Here is a 14451-nt window from a genome sequence, read left to right on the forward strand (position 1 = left end):
CAAGATAAGTATATATGCGAAATAGGCTCAACAACCATCCAGCCCAAAATATTCGTCCAACCCAAAGCATTAACTTTGTCATGTGTATTGGGCTTTAAATTCAAACATAATATTGAACAATTTGCACAGCCCATAACCTGTTACATATTGGGTTAATTGAGTTTTGGGTTTGACTTCCATCATCATAAAGTTAGAATAACTTAAGCACATCAAGATAGAGTCTTCACAAACAAATATTTATTTATTTTTTGATAGAATCAGTTGCTTGCATTGTTAAATTTTCCAATAGATTCGACTATATTGCATACCCAATTAAGTCTACTACAAGTTTTACAACTTATTGATTCGTCCAATTTCCCACTTTCATTTAGTATTTGAATCCAATCTTACAAAGATTACTTTATGAGAGTGAGGGATAGCTCAAGTGGTTAGAGCTTCTATCTCGGTTTCAAGAGATCTTAGCATCGATTGTCATCACCAGTCCTTGTAGCGCTCTAAACACCAAAAAAAAAAAAACAAAGATTACTTTGTGTTTCATATTCGACCACCAAATTGTTTCTTATAGCATAACTCTAAATAAAAATATCAACACCAAGGCGATAATAGGCTGAGTTTGAATCGAATTCAACCTAGTTTAGGACTAATAACCCATCACCATTTTTTTTTTTTTTTTTGTTTTTTTTTTAACTAGAATCCAAATTCAACTCAGCTCAGACTTATACATTCCCATTTAGTCTAGTGGGTTAGAGATCACACATTCACACCCCAATACTTAGAGCAGTATCCCGAAAATCAGATTAATCCCACATGGACCAAAAGTAAGAACTAAGCTACGAAACTGATATAAATAAGTTCACCTCATCTCTAAAATTTTCACGCAGCCATGCAGTGAGCACAGAGCGAACTATTCTTTCGCCTTTTACTAAAGAATACCGTGTGCTCGCTGCTTTTAGTGGCATACGTTTATTTTTGAAGGGAGTTCTTAAAAGGACATCCTAGCAAATCTAGTTTTAACATTCTTCATTTTCTATAATCAATCAACAACGAATTGACAAATTAACTGTTGTTCATAAAAAAAATAGTCACAATACTTTTAGTTAGGCTGTCTAGCATATTCTATTTGGGGTTTTAAAGTCATATCATATGCATAGACTTTCTCGTGTAGTGGGTAGTATTGAGGTTCTTATTTTTGAATAGTTCAAAACATAAACAACCTATGAGACCAGTATATAACCGAGAAAACTCTCAGTGTATTATTCATCTTTGCGTTTGGGGCAATGACGCAGCTAGTGAGGTAATAACCGAGGCGCGTCAATTGCTGGTTGAAAACTATTTCCAAACCCCCTCTCCGGCCTCGGCTTTGACTGTGGCCGTTGAGAATTTCTGGAAGGAGTCCCTTTTCCTAGGGGAAAGTTCTACGAATTCATAGTAAAAAGTATTTCTTGGGGTCTAAAGTGTAGAGGTTATAAGACTGTGTCAAAAGTAAAAATTTTCTCCTCCGATTCATAACTTAAGAGTGGTGAGAATCTTGGGATCATATTAATTATTCCGTATGTATGTACATGTGTCTGCCGTATTATTCATTTTAATCATTTGTATCACAAAATAATTTATGTTATAGACTTATAGTAAGACTACTAGTCAAATTAATAGCATGCTCTTTCTTAATGGATAAAAATGTACGATTTGGTTCGATTTTGGTTTGAATTGCTTTTGCTATATTTCGTATAGAACTATGAATGTGCAAAGGCCAAAGTATTATTATTACTTCCTCCTAGGCCAAAGTATCTTTAAATACAAAGTTATATTCTTTTATCCCGATAATTTTCTCAAAAAGAGTTACTCCAAATTTAGTTCTATGATACTATTATTAATACCCTTGCATTAGCACGATGCACACTCAAATAAAAAAATATATAATTATGTGAGATATTTATAAATTTGTAATGAAAGTCAAATGATAAAATACCTACTCCCTCTGTTTTAATAAGTGTTACACTTACTAAATTCGACCGTATTTTAGTAAGTGTTACACTTTTTTTTTTGGCAAAAACTACATTTAAATATTATATATCTCTCCTCTTATAATACCCACCTAAATCCACTACTACTTTTTTCCTCTCACATTCATTACTTTTCAATAAACTATTAACCCATTATTTTTCTTTTATAATTTTTTAATACTCTGAATACCCCACTTACCTCTTATTTTATTTAAGTCAATTAAATTGTCTAAAAGTATGTACCGGTCAAACTGCAACACTTGTAAAACACAGAGGGAGTACATGACCAATAGATTAAAACTATGTGTCAGACAAAATAAATACCTAAAGAAAAAAAAAATGTATAAATCAAACTGTAATGCTTGAAAAATGAAACTAAGGAAGATTTAATAATAATTTTACTATTTTTTTTTTTTTTTTTTCGGATCAATGCATGTTAAATTATGATACAAAATATATTTAACTGGCCAATACAGGTCTAAAATGTCGCATGATGCATTCACAATTAGCATCTTTAACAGAAAGAAGGTTACAAAATTAATATGAATGAATTTTTACAAATGTTGTGGACGTGCCGGAGTGGTTATCGGGCATGACTAGAAATCATGTGGGCTTTGCCCGCGCAGGTTCGTATCCTGCCGTCCACGCTTTTTATATATATATGTATTTTTTAATACTGTTGTTAATTTTATGTTAACAAGTAATAAGATAATGTTGTTGGCTTATCACTTATGTATAATAAAAATATTTGTAGTTAAAGTTCTAATAAAAGCCAAATCGTCTAAAATATTTAAGAGCGGGGGGAGTAATTAAAACTGCGTGTGAATTTAATACTAGTATCAATATACTTCGTAGAACTGTATGTAGAACTTTCATCCGTTGCTGGTTGAAGTTATATTCATGGGTAGTGATTGTAAAACGATAGTTAATGACTGGGACATTTTCCCAAACTAAGTCCTATTTGCAAAGTATTTTGCAAAATGGATGCGTGGCAAAGTATTTACCAAACTAAGATTCAGGGATAAAACGCTGTCTCGGACAGCGTTTTATAACCTGCATTTTTAAAAAAAAAATTCAAAGTGTAAAACACTGTCTGAGACAACGTTTTACATGTTGACTTTTTTTAAAAAAAAAAATCGTAATTTTTAATTTTAAAATAATAAAAAAAAATTACACTAAAAACGCTGACTTAATAAAATCATAAATTAACAATTAAAAAAAAAAATCAAAAATTGATAATTAAAAAAAAAAAATTATCCTAAAAACGCTGATAGATGAATTATTAGAGGTGAGGAAGTAAGTTAAAAAAAAGAAAATAAATAAATGATTAAAAAAAACTAAGCAGATTAAACCCACATGGACTAGATTAATGATTGAAGCTACAAAACTGGTATAAATAAGTTCGCCTCATTTTTGTAATCTTCACGCAGCTACGTAGTGAGCACAGAGCAAACTATTCTTTCGCCTTTTACTAAAGAATACCGTGTGCTTGCTCATTAAGTGGAGAAACTCCCAGCAAATCTAGTTTAAAAATATGGAACCAGTGTGATGTTAAAATTGAGTGAAATTTATGTGTTAAATTTTATAGGTCATATTGCCTCAAATTAAGTAGATGATCATTATACTCGTAATTGGCCATGATTTTGAGTTTTTTTTTGGTACAGGGTAACTAGGTAAAGTCATAACCTCTCCATTCAAATCTGGTATGATTCATGGAAATGCCGAATTAGGTATCAAACATGACAGAAAATCATGTTGCTGTTCAAATCCTGCCGTTCACGTAATTTTTTTTATAGTCCTCCCCCTTTAGACTTAACCTCGCTGTTTGATGGTTAGGTTCCTGTATCCCCCTCTATAGTCTTATATCAGCTATGAGAAGAAGGATACATATCTGACATTGTCTAAAATTGATGATCTTAGCTTGTCGTGGACAATGTTTGAATAGATTACGCATAAACTTCGTTGTTTATATATATAGCTAATATAAAGTTTTTATGGTTCGTTATATATATATATATATATATATATATATATATATATATATATATATATATTTATGGCCAAAGACATTTCTAATAAAATTTTTAGAATCTTATTAATGAAAAAAGATAAACTTAGAGCTACAATTTTTAGAATAGAAATGGATACAGGCCGCGCGAACGCAGGCCTCCACTATTACAAATTACTCCCTCCGCTTTATATTAATCGCAACACTTTTTTTTTACAGCCGTTTTATATTAATTGCAACACTTCAATATCTGAAAAGGACCCATCATTATTTTATAATTTCTCTCCCACTAACCTTACTTTCACAAATATTTTATTATTTCCTTTTCATACCAACCTCATTTACACTACTCTTTCTCACTCCTAACAATGCTTTATATTATAAAAAATTCTCTTTTAGGCCCCATCCTATAAATTTTCTTAAATTTTGTGAACACCCTTGTGTTGCGATTAATACAAAAGAGGGACGTAGACTCTACCACTTGGAAAGATCTTCAGAAGATACGCTTCCCGAGTGCAATGTAAGCTATCATCCTAGGCCATGAGTGTTCTTGATCACTCATTGACCCCGTCCAGGTAAGTCTCCAATGTCACTCAATTCCTTCTTATACTGGATTCTTCTCATTACTTTTGTAGCTTCTCAATGTGGGATAATTTGAGAAATTCTTTCTATTCCATCCGTCCCTTAATTACAGGCAAATATTCTATTTTGGGTTTCTCAAAATATTATGCCTATTTCTAAAAATATCACATAATCATTACTTACTTTTTATCTTTTCCATATAAAATACACATATACTAAAAAAATCATTACTTACTTTTTATCTTTCCTATACAATATTTTCTATTTTTTATTATTCTGATATAACCTTTTCTACTTTTTATCTTTCCCATGTAATATTTTTCAACTATTTCCATCTTCCTTAATTCCCGTAATTTTTGAGATATTTGTCTGTAATTAAGGAACGAAGGGAGTATATTAATATACTTGTACTACGTATCAAAGTAATGATTCGTTCTTTACGCTTTTCATTTAATAAATGGAAAGGTTAGTGTGGAGTTTAGACCGCTTATTTTCATACTAATGGGTTTCGTGTTTTCCAGAATAAAGGGCAATGAAGACTGAAGAGGTATATGTAAGGAGTTAAGTGTACGAGTCATTAACTATTGATTTAAATTAGTCGGTTTATCAAATAAAATGATGCTATACTATATGATAAGATTGAATACTATGCGTTTCTTCAAAAAAAAAAAAAAAAATTAAATAAAAAATAAATAAATATTGAATACTATGCGATTATGAGATCAGCAAATGTCAAAAGCGCAAATCTCATTTAAATAGTTCGTTCATGAAGAGTTCATTCATGAAGAAAGCTTCTTAATGAACTCGGCTTGAGTAATAAAAATTTAAAAAAAAAAAAGAGTTTTTCACAAACCATTCATAAACTATGCCTCATTCACGAATCAATATTGAACTGATCTCAAATTGGACCGGCTTATATACACCCTTACAGAAAACCAAACAAAGTAAAAAGGGAAATTGGCTCACATTCACCATAAATAAATGTTAAGAGTCCTTATTTGTAACAGTCTAAATCAACAAGAGTTTTGGTTTCAATTTGGTGAGGTGCGCCAGGCCTTTGCAATAGTGTAACGCAAAGGCGACGCTTAAGGATCCCGATAGCAAGCTACCGTGATGAATCCTCCCCCTTAAAAAATAAATTTAATATCGTTGTGAGTCAATGACTCACGTATCAGATATTAAACTGATAAGAACAGATACTACACTTGATCTTAGCCAAAAGGCCGAGAAAGGTATGCTTTAATCGATTGTTTGACCCATATTTTATACTCTAACTTGAGTGACATCTCCATCGTTTCTTATTACTGGTCAATGTGGGAGAAGTGCTTTGTATTAGTAATTCATGCATAATTGGAAATCTAGTGATCTTAAGTCACAATTAGACCAGCTACTTTCATATCTAGTTCTTTTTGAAAGAAGAAATTGGAAATGTACCTTCACATTATTATCAACTAGGTTAGATCCCGTGCCATGCACGGTACGTTATTTTAATTACTTTTGACAAATTAATTTATTTATAGCATAAAATATAAAAAAAATTTAATATCTTGAACAAAATTGAAGTAACATGGAATATTTGATCAAGATCATATTCTTAAAAAATATTCCATCAAAAATAAATCTTCTAGAAAAAGATTATATATTCCCTTATTATTCCGTAATTAATTGAGTATCAACATAAAAATGGTAAATATTATTGCTCATTTATATAGTTGCCAAAAAAACAAACTTTTTTTTTTTAAATAACTTCCTTAAATAATATTTAGTAATTAATTATTAAAAAAAAAATATACTAAGAACACACCAGAAATTGACATGTGTCATTGCTGGTGTGTCTTTTAGTATATAGTTATTGATTGTTGTTAGGCTCATTACATCAACTTGTTACTTTAAGGGATAATGATCTATATTTTACGAGATTGTTACTCCCTTTGTGTTTAAATAAATGAAATGTTTCTCTTGTGTACATATGCCATTGCAAAACTGTGACTTCAAATATCTTTAGTTATCAATAAATAAATTAAAAATTACAACAATTGAATATTAATAAACTATTGATTGAGACGATTCCAACAAGTACTCACATGATTATATTTATTTTTACGTATAAATCACAATATTAGTCAAAATGAATTAGATAAATAGTGCAAAAAGGCAAAACGTTTCATTTATTTATACACGAGGAGTATATATCCTTTACCCCAACGCCTAAATTATCAATTGGGTGACAAACGCGGTGGAGTTTTTGCCCAATCAATTAAACCAAATACGAAATATTATACTATAGGGCTAAGTAACAAAAATAATTACAAGTATAATTTACAATGCTTATAGCTAAAATTTGCTTTGTTGAGCCTCGTGTTCAAATCCATCACATCAATTAAATCAAGCTAGCAAGAAACAAACCCATTGATCTCAATAATTATTGTGGTGAGGCAAAATTAACGTAGTACAATAATTAGTAGTATTAGTTTGATCCATAAAAAAAATATGTAAAAAATAATTGACGGTCTCATATGAATCCATTGATAGCGAGCTCTCACCAACAATCATTTTCACTTGTGATATGTATATAGGTCATGTCAGATTTCCCCCCCCCCCCCCCCCCCCCTTTTTGGATAGTGATTATTGAACGAGTGTTAGATCGAGTGTGTATTATTGGGACTAATCTCTTATGTATTCCGCACAAAGTAGACGACTAAGGATGATAAATATTGTAAAATTTAGAATGATAGGTGTAATTAAACTGAGGAAGTATCTTTCAAAAAAACAAAAAAAAAAAAAAAAGAAAAAAAAAGTAGTAATAATTGCATGCATGACTAATAAAGCAACAATGGTATCAAGAATAAATTATGTTAATTTGTGATTCGAAATCTAGTAGAGCTGACTTTAAATGCAGATATCTCTCAATCATTAAGTAATTATGAGGTGATTCAAGTTGTAGGTGACAACTCGTGTTTCAAAAGTTCTCTAACGACTGGTCATACCCATACGCACAATTCCGATTAGAAATGAGAAAGTAATGGCAGTTTTACTAAGTATTGAGGAAGCTGGAACATTGCTAACGAAGTTGGCACGTTCGTGCCTGGTCAGACTTTCTAAATTTGAAGTTTCTGCCTTGGCCTTTTGGAAGGGGCATGTATGGAATGTAATCTGCATGGCATGTTTGTACCTGGTCGAGTGAGACGTTTTTGGTCCAATTTGAAGCATAGCGTATTTTACATAATGTTTCCTAAAACTATATTATATTTTTTCTATGGCAGCTATTTGATTCAAATTTGGGGAATAATTTAGGGTTTATTAGTGTTATCTTATTTTATAAAAGGACCTTTTAGGCGATTAATTAGATCACAATTAAGAGAGTCACTAATATTAGGACTTCTTGTATTATTCTCTCGTTCTTTCTCCATTATAGTGAAGAACCTCTCGAATACGCCCACATGTGGACGTAGGTCTAATTTGACCGAACCACGTGAATCCTTGTGTCTTCTTTGTTTATTTTCTTTTATCGCTAGTCTTGTTCTTAATTTTCATTGACTTGTTCCGCATTAATCAAACACAACACCACTCGATTTCCTAATATTATAGTACACCACTTTTTGTTATTTTATATACCTTTTTCTTAGAATAATTAACACGGTGAAATTTGACACACATGTCAAATTCATTGATTTGACCTTAAATATATTCCCTCCATTTGTTTTACTTTCAATTGCAATGATGGGGATTTCACCTGTGCCAAAGCACATTTTATAACTAAAATATCTTAAGTTGTATTATTTTAGTAAAAATGATAAAAAGTTGATATTATAAAAGTATATTTTGAGACATAACAATATCACACATGAATACTCCGTATATTGTTTTCTAACGTATAAACCATAAAGGACGAACAAAAAATTGTGTGTGAATAGCGTAAATTTTCAAACATATATTGCGATTATAAAAGAACAGAAAAAGTTGATATTATAAAACTTTAATCTAATACAAACTGCTTATTTAACAACATATTTCACTATAAAATTTGTTAATAATACGGTGCTAAAAAAACTATGGTTAATACATCTTTAAAAATGTGCACAGTCAAAACATAGATACTTCCTCCGTCTTTTTTTATTCTTTATACTTTAAATTTTGTAGTATTCAATGCTCATCTTTAATTTGTATATGTTCATTAAGATATGAGTAAACTTTTTGAAAGATTTATTTTTAAAAAATAGTAATTAATTGTATACTTCCTTCGTTTTTTAATTATTGCATCACTTGTCTTTTAAGGAAGTTTTACAAATATTGCACCATATCCATTTAAGGAAACAAAATGTCTCTGTTTACACTGCAAATACCCAATATACCTTTACTTTTAACACTTAGATTCTTTAGTTTATGCTTACATCACATGGTTAATGTTGTGGTTTTCTGTTTTTTGGTTTTTTGATTTTCAAAATCATATGATATATGTTATATAATGAATAAAAAATTAGTCAATCGTGATAATTTAGAAAACTGACAATAAAAAAGTGAAAACACTTTTTTCTTGTTTCCTTTTTTAGTTTTTTTTAAAAAAAAACAGAAAATTAAAAAAAAAAAACAATGCCAAACTAACCCTCAAGTAGCGGTTTCCATTTTAGATACTTATAAAAAAAAAAAAAATTTAGGAAATGAGTAATACAAGAAAGGATGTAGAATTCTTTCCAAAAATATCTTCAATTATTCGGGGATAATCAGATGCAAAATTAATTATACTCCTCCAAACCAAGCAACATAAAATAAAAAACAAAATCAAATCTTGGTAAGTGAAAAAAACTAAATTGGTGGTGAAGGCGGCAAAGGCAGCGGCGGACGGCGGTGGTGAAGGCGGAAGATCGGCAGTGGCGTATGGCGGTGGAGAAGGCGAAAGATTGGCAGTGGCGAAGGCGGAAATGCGGTGGTGTTGAGTTTTAGAATTGACTGAAAATATTGAGATAGGGAATTTCAAGAAAATCCCATGAAGTTTTAATTATCCATGCCCAAAAAATCAATGCCCAAAATGGATTTAATTTGAAGATGATGTGACATGGAGAATGAAATTTGTAGATTGAATATGAGAGTAATTTGAGTGGGGGGTCTATTGATCTTAACGATATAGAAAGTGGAAGTGAAAGTGAAGGAGAATGAGAAAGTCAGAATGCAAGGTTTTATTTTTTTTGAAAATTTGTCAAAAATAAAACAATTTTTGCGCGGTTAGTTTAAAATAAGTCAACTTTTAAATTAACTTAAAATAAGTCGACCTTTATATAATATTATCTCAAAACGAGTCGTGACCTGTTGGTTTTAGGGGTAATCGACTGTTTGAGTCAATTATGCCAAGTGTCAAAATAAGATTGGTTATTTTATAATTAAGTAATTTTATTAATAATTAATAAAAACAATTAAAATCCCCAAACCACCGCAGAGAAGCCGCCGTCAACCACGCTTCCACCCCAGTCCACTTTCTTCTCTCCTCTCGCACCGGCAGTCGCCCCCCCACCGACCAACCCCCTGCCGACCCCTTCCTCCACTGTCGACCACACCCTTCCCTTTATCTGGTTCTCTCCCTCCCCACCCTGACCAATTTTGGGGTTAACATCCCCAAATTAAATGTCGGCTTCCTTCTCTTCCCCCCTCCGTAGTTGTCAGCCAAACCTCCGTCGTCACCCAAACCACCGTTAGCCAAACCTAAACCATGCTTCCTTGTTGTTCCTCGGTTCCCTCGCTTTGAAGTGGTGGTTGCTTGGGAGAATTTAAAGAGGAAGGGTGGGATGGTGGGGTCGAGTTTTATTGACATGGTCAGTGGCGACTTGATGGTGGTGGCTGGGCATGGGTGGTGAGGGGTAATTGTTGGAATGTGGTGATTGAGTTGCAAGCAGTGGTGGCTGGCGAGTTGGGGGATATATGGGGATGAAAGAATTTTTAAAAAAGTAGTTGTATTTATGGAACAACAACTTTTCTGTGTGGCTGGCCACAACGTGTGACAGGGGTTATTTATTGGGGTTACTTATTCAGATGTTACTTGTATGGGTTACTTATTCAAAAATTACTTGTATGGGTTACTTATTTAGGGGTTACTTACTCGATCAGTAGGTTAACATGTTTTCTGTGTGAAAGTAACTCCTGACCGACTGAGGGTTACTTGTATGAGTTATTTATTCAGAGGTTACTTGTAGGTGTTACTAGTAGGGGTTACTTATTCGGGGGTTACTTGTAGGGGTTACTTATTCAGGGGTTACTTACTTAGGGGTTACTTGTAGGGGTTACTTATTTGGGAGTTACTTGTAGGGGTTACTTACTCAGTCGGTTAGCGCATTTTCTGTGTGAGAGTATGTTAGAATATATTTACAATATATTCTATAATTATTTATGTATATCTTTATATTTAGTTACCCATAGTTTTTGGTATATATCTTTAGTTAGTTTTGTATGTATATCTTATAGATAGTCAACTCTACCGATTAGGATAATCAGTTAGAGATTTTGTAGCCTAGCTTGAGGCTTGTATTTTTGTATAATTTCAAGTGACTTGGAATGAAATGGCACGGAATTGATTTCCTTAATGGTATTAGACACGGTTTCGATCCTTTTCTCCATTAAACCCTAGCTTCTTCTATTCTCTTCTTTCTTCTTCCTCTCATCTCCATGGCCGAGTCCCAGAAATTTCATCCTGCACTTACCATTAGCAATGTGAAATCTCTTGTCCCTGTCACGTTAGACAACGAGCAGAGTATGTACCATTCTTGGGCTGCCTTATTCACAAATTCTTGCTAGGGTTCACGATCTCTATGATCACCTGGTTCCCCCAACAGAGGAGGCAGCCAAGGCTGCTTATAACAAGGCTAAATCCGAGGATCTCTCATTATGGAAACGCCTTGATGCCACTGTCCTTAAATGGATTTACGGCACAATATCCTCTAACCTTCTCTATGCTATCCTCAAACGTGATGACACTGCAAAGGCGACATGGAAACACCTTGAAGCTCTATTCCAGGACAATAAGGCGTCTCGGGCTACACACCTTGATGAGGAATTCACCAATGCTCTCTTCGAGGACCATAACTCCATTGACACTTACTGCAACTACCTTCAATCTATTGCCGATAGACTTGCCGACGTTGATGCTCCAGTGTCAAACAACAGATTGGTATTACGGCTAACCGGCTCTCTACCGAAAGCTTTTAGTGGCACCGTGGATTTTATCCAAAACCAGGAGTTGTTACCATCCTTTGAAAGCTGTCGCTCAAGGTTGAAGATGGCAGAGCGTACAATTAAGGCTTGTACAGCCCGCGAGTCAGGTGGCTCTGGGATCCGCACCGGCGCTTTGGTGGCTACATCAACTGACTCTCCTTCCTCTGTTCCCAAGCGAAACAACAACAATAATAAAGGGCGCACGAATAGCTCTAAAAATAAAGGGAAAGGGAAGGGGACCAATCAACACGGTAGGACCAATGGTGGTCAGTCCAATCAGCCGCCAAATCAGAAACAACAACCACGTCAGTAAGCCTAGTCACCGTGGCCACAGGGGCAGCCAAGTTGGGGAGGGTGGACAATTCCACCATGTCCATTCCCTGCATATTCGTGGCAGCTAAGACCACAATACTCGGCCTAAAAATCTTATGGTGGGCCCTGGTGTGCTTGGGCCGAGGCCTCAAGCATTCAATGCAATTGCTCCTGTTTTGGATCCTTTTGCAGCCAGCTATACTCTGACCGACATTGAAGCCGCCATGCATGCTTTTTCGTTCTCACAGCCCGATGGGAACTATAACATGGATACCAGCGCAACATCTCACATGACGGCGAATGTAGGTATTCTCTCCTCTTATTTCAATTCAAGCAATAAAAATCATAACATTGTAGTTGGTAGTGGTCATTTAGTTCCCGTTCTTGGTCACGGTAGCACTAATTTACCACCACATCATCCTCCCTTTGTCCTAAAAAATGTGTTGCATGCACCTAAACTCATTAAAAATCCAATCTCTGTTCGTAAGTTCACCACTGACAATATGGTTTCTATTTCTTTTGACCCTTTTGGTTTTTCTGTTTATGACTTACAAAGGGGGAACAGACTAATGAGATGTGACAGTGTCGGGGACTTATATCCTCTCTTCTTAAACTCACAAGCCACCTCAACTAACCATTCAGCTTTTACTACTTTATCTCATGATGTTTGGCACACTCGTTTAGGTCATCCTGGCGATGCTATTATCAATACTCTTCGTAGTAATAAGTTTATTGATTTTAATAAGGCTTGTAAATCTTTTTTCTCATCTTTTCCTCTTGGGAAACATGTTAAACTTCTTTTTAATAACTCATTGTCATATACTTTCTTGCCGTTTGATATTATTCATAGTGATCTTTGGACTTCTCCTATTGCTAGCAATTCCGGGCACCGTTATTATGTTCTTTTTTTAGATGACTATAGCAAATTTTTGTGGACTTTTCCAATTGCTAACAAATCACAAGTTAAGCAATTATTTTTATCTTTTCATGCTTTAGTCAAGACCCAATTTGAACGTAATATAAAAACCTTTCAATGTGACAATGGAACGGAATATGTTAATGGCACTCTTAAACAATTCTTTGATCAACATGGCCTTCGTTCTTTCATCGCCTCTCTTATCCCCATCCTTCTCCCTAAAATTGAAAGGCCGAAAGGCACATAAAATCTATAAATAATATCATCCGCATAATTCTCTCACATGCCTCTATGCCACTCTCATTTTGGCATCATGCTCTTTCCATGGCAACATACCTACTCAACATTCTTCCCTCTAAAGTATTAAATTACTTATCCCCCACTCAAATCCTATATCAAAGTGACCCTTTGTATTCGGATTTGCGTGTATTTGGATGTCTATGTTTCCCATTGTTCCCATCTACTACTATTCACAAGTTGCAAGAAAGATCTACCCCTTGTGCTTATCTTGGCCCGGCCCCTAATCATCGTGGTTTTAAATGCTATGAGATGTCTAGTGGTAAAATCATAATTTGTAGGCATGTTCGTTTTGTTGAAAATGAGTTTCCGTTTTCAAACATTCACAAAACCACTCCCTCTTATTATTATGATTGCTTTGGTGATAATTTCAATCCAGCTATATTGAATTTAATTCTGCAACACCAAAATCCAACAAACACGGAATTTGGCCAAAATACACACACCGAATCTTCTTCTCCAGCACCTGGGCCGCACTCCCACAAAGGCCCAATCCGTGAGTCACCCTTAACTCATAATTCTTCTCTAATCACTTCTCCCATGGGCCAACCTCACTCACGGCCCAGTAGCAACCCAACGCCTATCTTGGACCTTCCTAACTTAGCTGACCCAACTCCTTGACCCTCAAATCCACAATCTGCACCCACTATTCCCGTGTCCCACCGCATGACCACACGTGCAGACAATGACATATACAAACCAAATCCAAAATATTTCTCTAATCTCCACATCTCCACTAATACGGATATATCACCTATCCCGAAAAATCCTATTAGTGCTCTTCATGATCAAAATTGGAAAAATGCAATGTTGGATGAGTTTAATACTTTAATTGAAAATAAGACTTGGGAATTACTGCCAAGGCCGCCTAATGTGAATGTTATTCAGTCAATGTGGATTTTTCGTCATAAACATAAATCTGACGGTTCTTTTGAGCACTCGTCTTGTAGGTGATGGGAAAACTCAGCAGCAGGGAGTTGATTGTGATGACACATTTAGCCTCGTGGTCAAACCGGCCACCATTAGAACGGTTTTCAGCATTGCCCTCTCTAAATCTTGGCATATTCATCAAGTGGATGTTAAGAATGCTTTCTTACATGGTCATCTAAATGAAACAGTTTATATGCATCAACCCA

At 34.2% G+C, this 14451-nt stretch overlaps 1 protein-coding gene and 1 non-coding gene across 2 annotated transcripts; both read left to right on the top strand.

Moving 5' to 3' along the window:
- Positions 1 to 2568: 2568 nt before the first annotated feature.
- On the top strand, positions 2569 to 2650 carry TRNAS-AGA. Its single transcript has one exon. It is a non-coding gene; the product is annotated as a tRNA-Ser (tRNA).
- Positions 2651 to 11244: 8594 nt separating this feature from the next.
- On the top strand, positions 11245 to 12103 carry LOC110707400. Its single transcript, XM_021885433.1, has 2 exons — positions 11245 to 11329; positions 11412 to 12103. Exons 1-2 carry the CDS (start codon positions 11245 to 11247, stop codon positions 12101 to 12103), a joined length of 777 nt encoding a protein of 258 aa, XP_021741125.1.
- Positions 12104 to 14451: the final 2348 nt, after the last annotated feature.

This window comes from Chenopodium quinoa, unplaced genomic scaffold (assembly GCF_001683475.1).
Source record: "Chenopodium quinoa cultivar QQ74 unplaced genomic scaffold, ASM168347v1, whole genome shotgun sequence".
Lineage (NCBI taxonomy): Eukaryota > Viridiplantae > Streptophyta > Magnoliopsida > Caryophyllales > Amaranthaceae > Chenopodium > Chenopodium quinoa.

Excerpts from the sequence above, each read along its gene's own strand:
- LOC110707400 (XM_021885433.1), top strand. The coding sequence starts at position 11,245 with ATGGCCGAGTCCCAGAAATTTCATCCTGCACTTACCATTAGCAATGTG. Across the intron at positions 11,330-11,411 it reads CACGTTAGACAACGAGCAGA|AGGAGGCAGCCAAGGCTGCT; the intron begins GTATGTACCATT and ends TTCCCCCAACAG.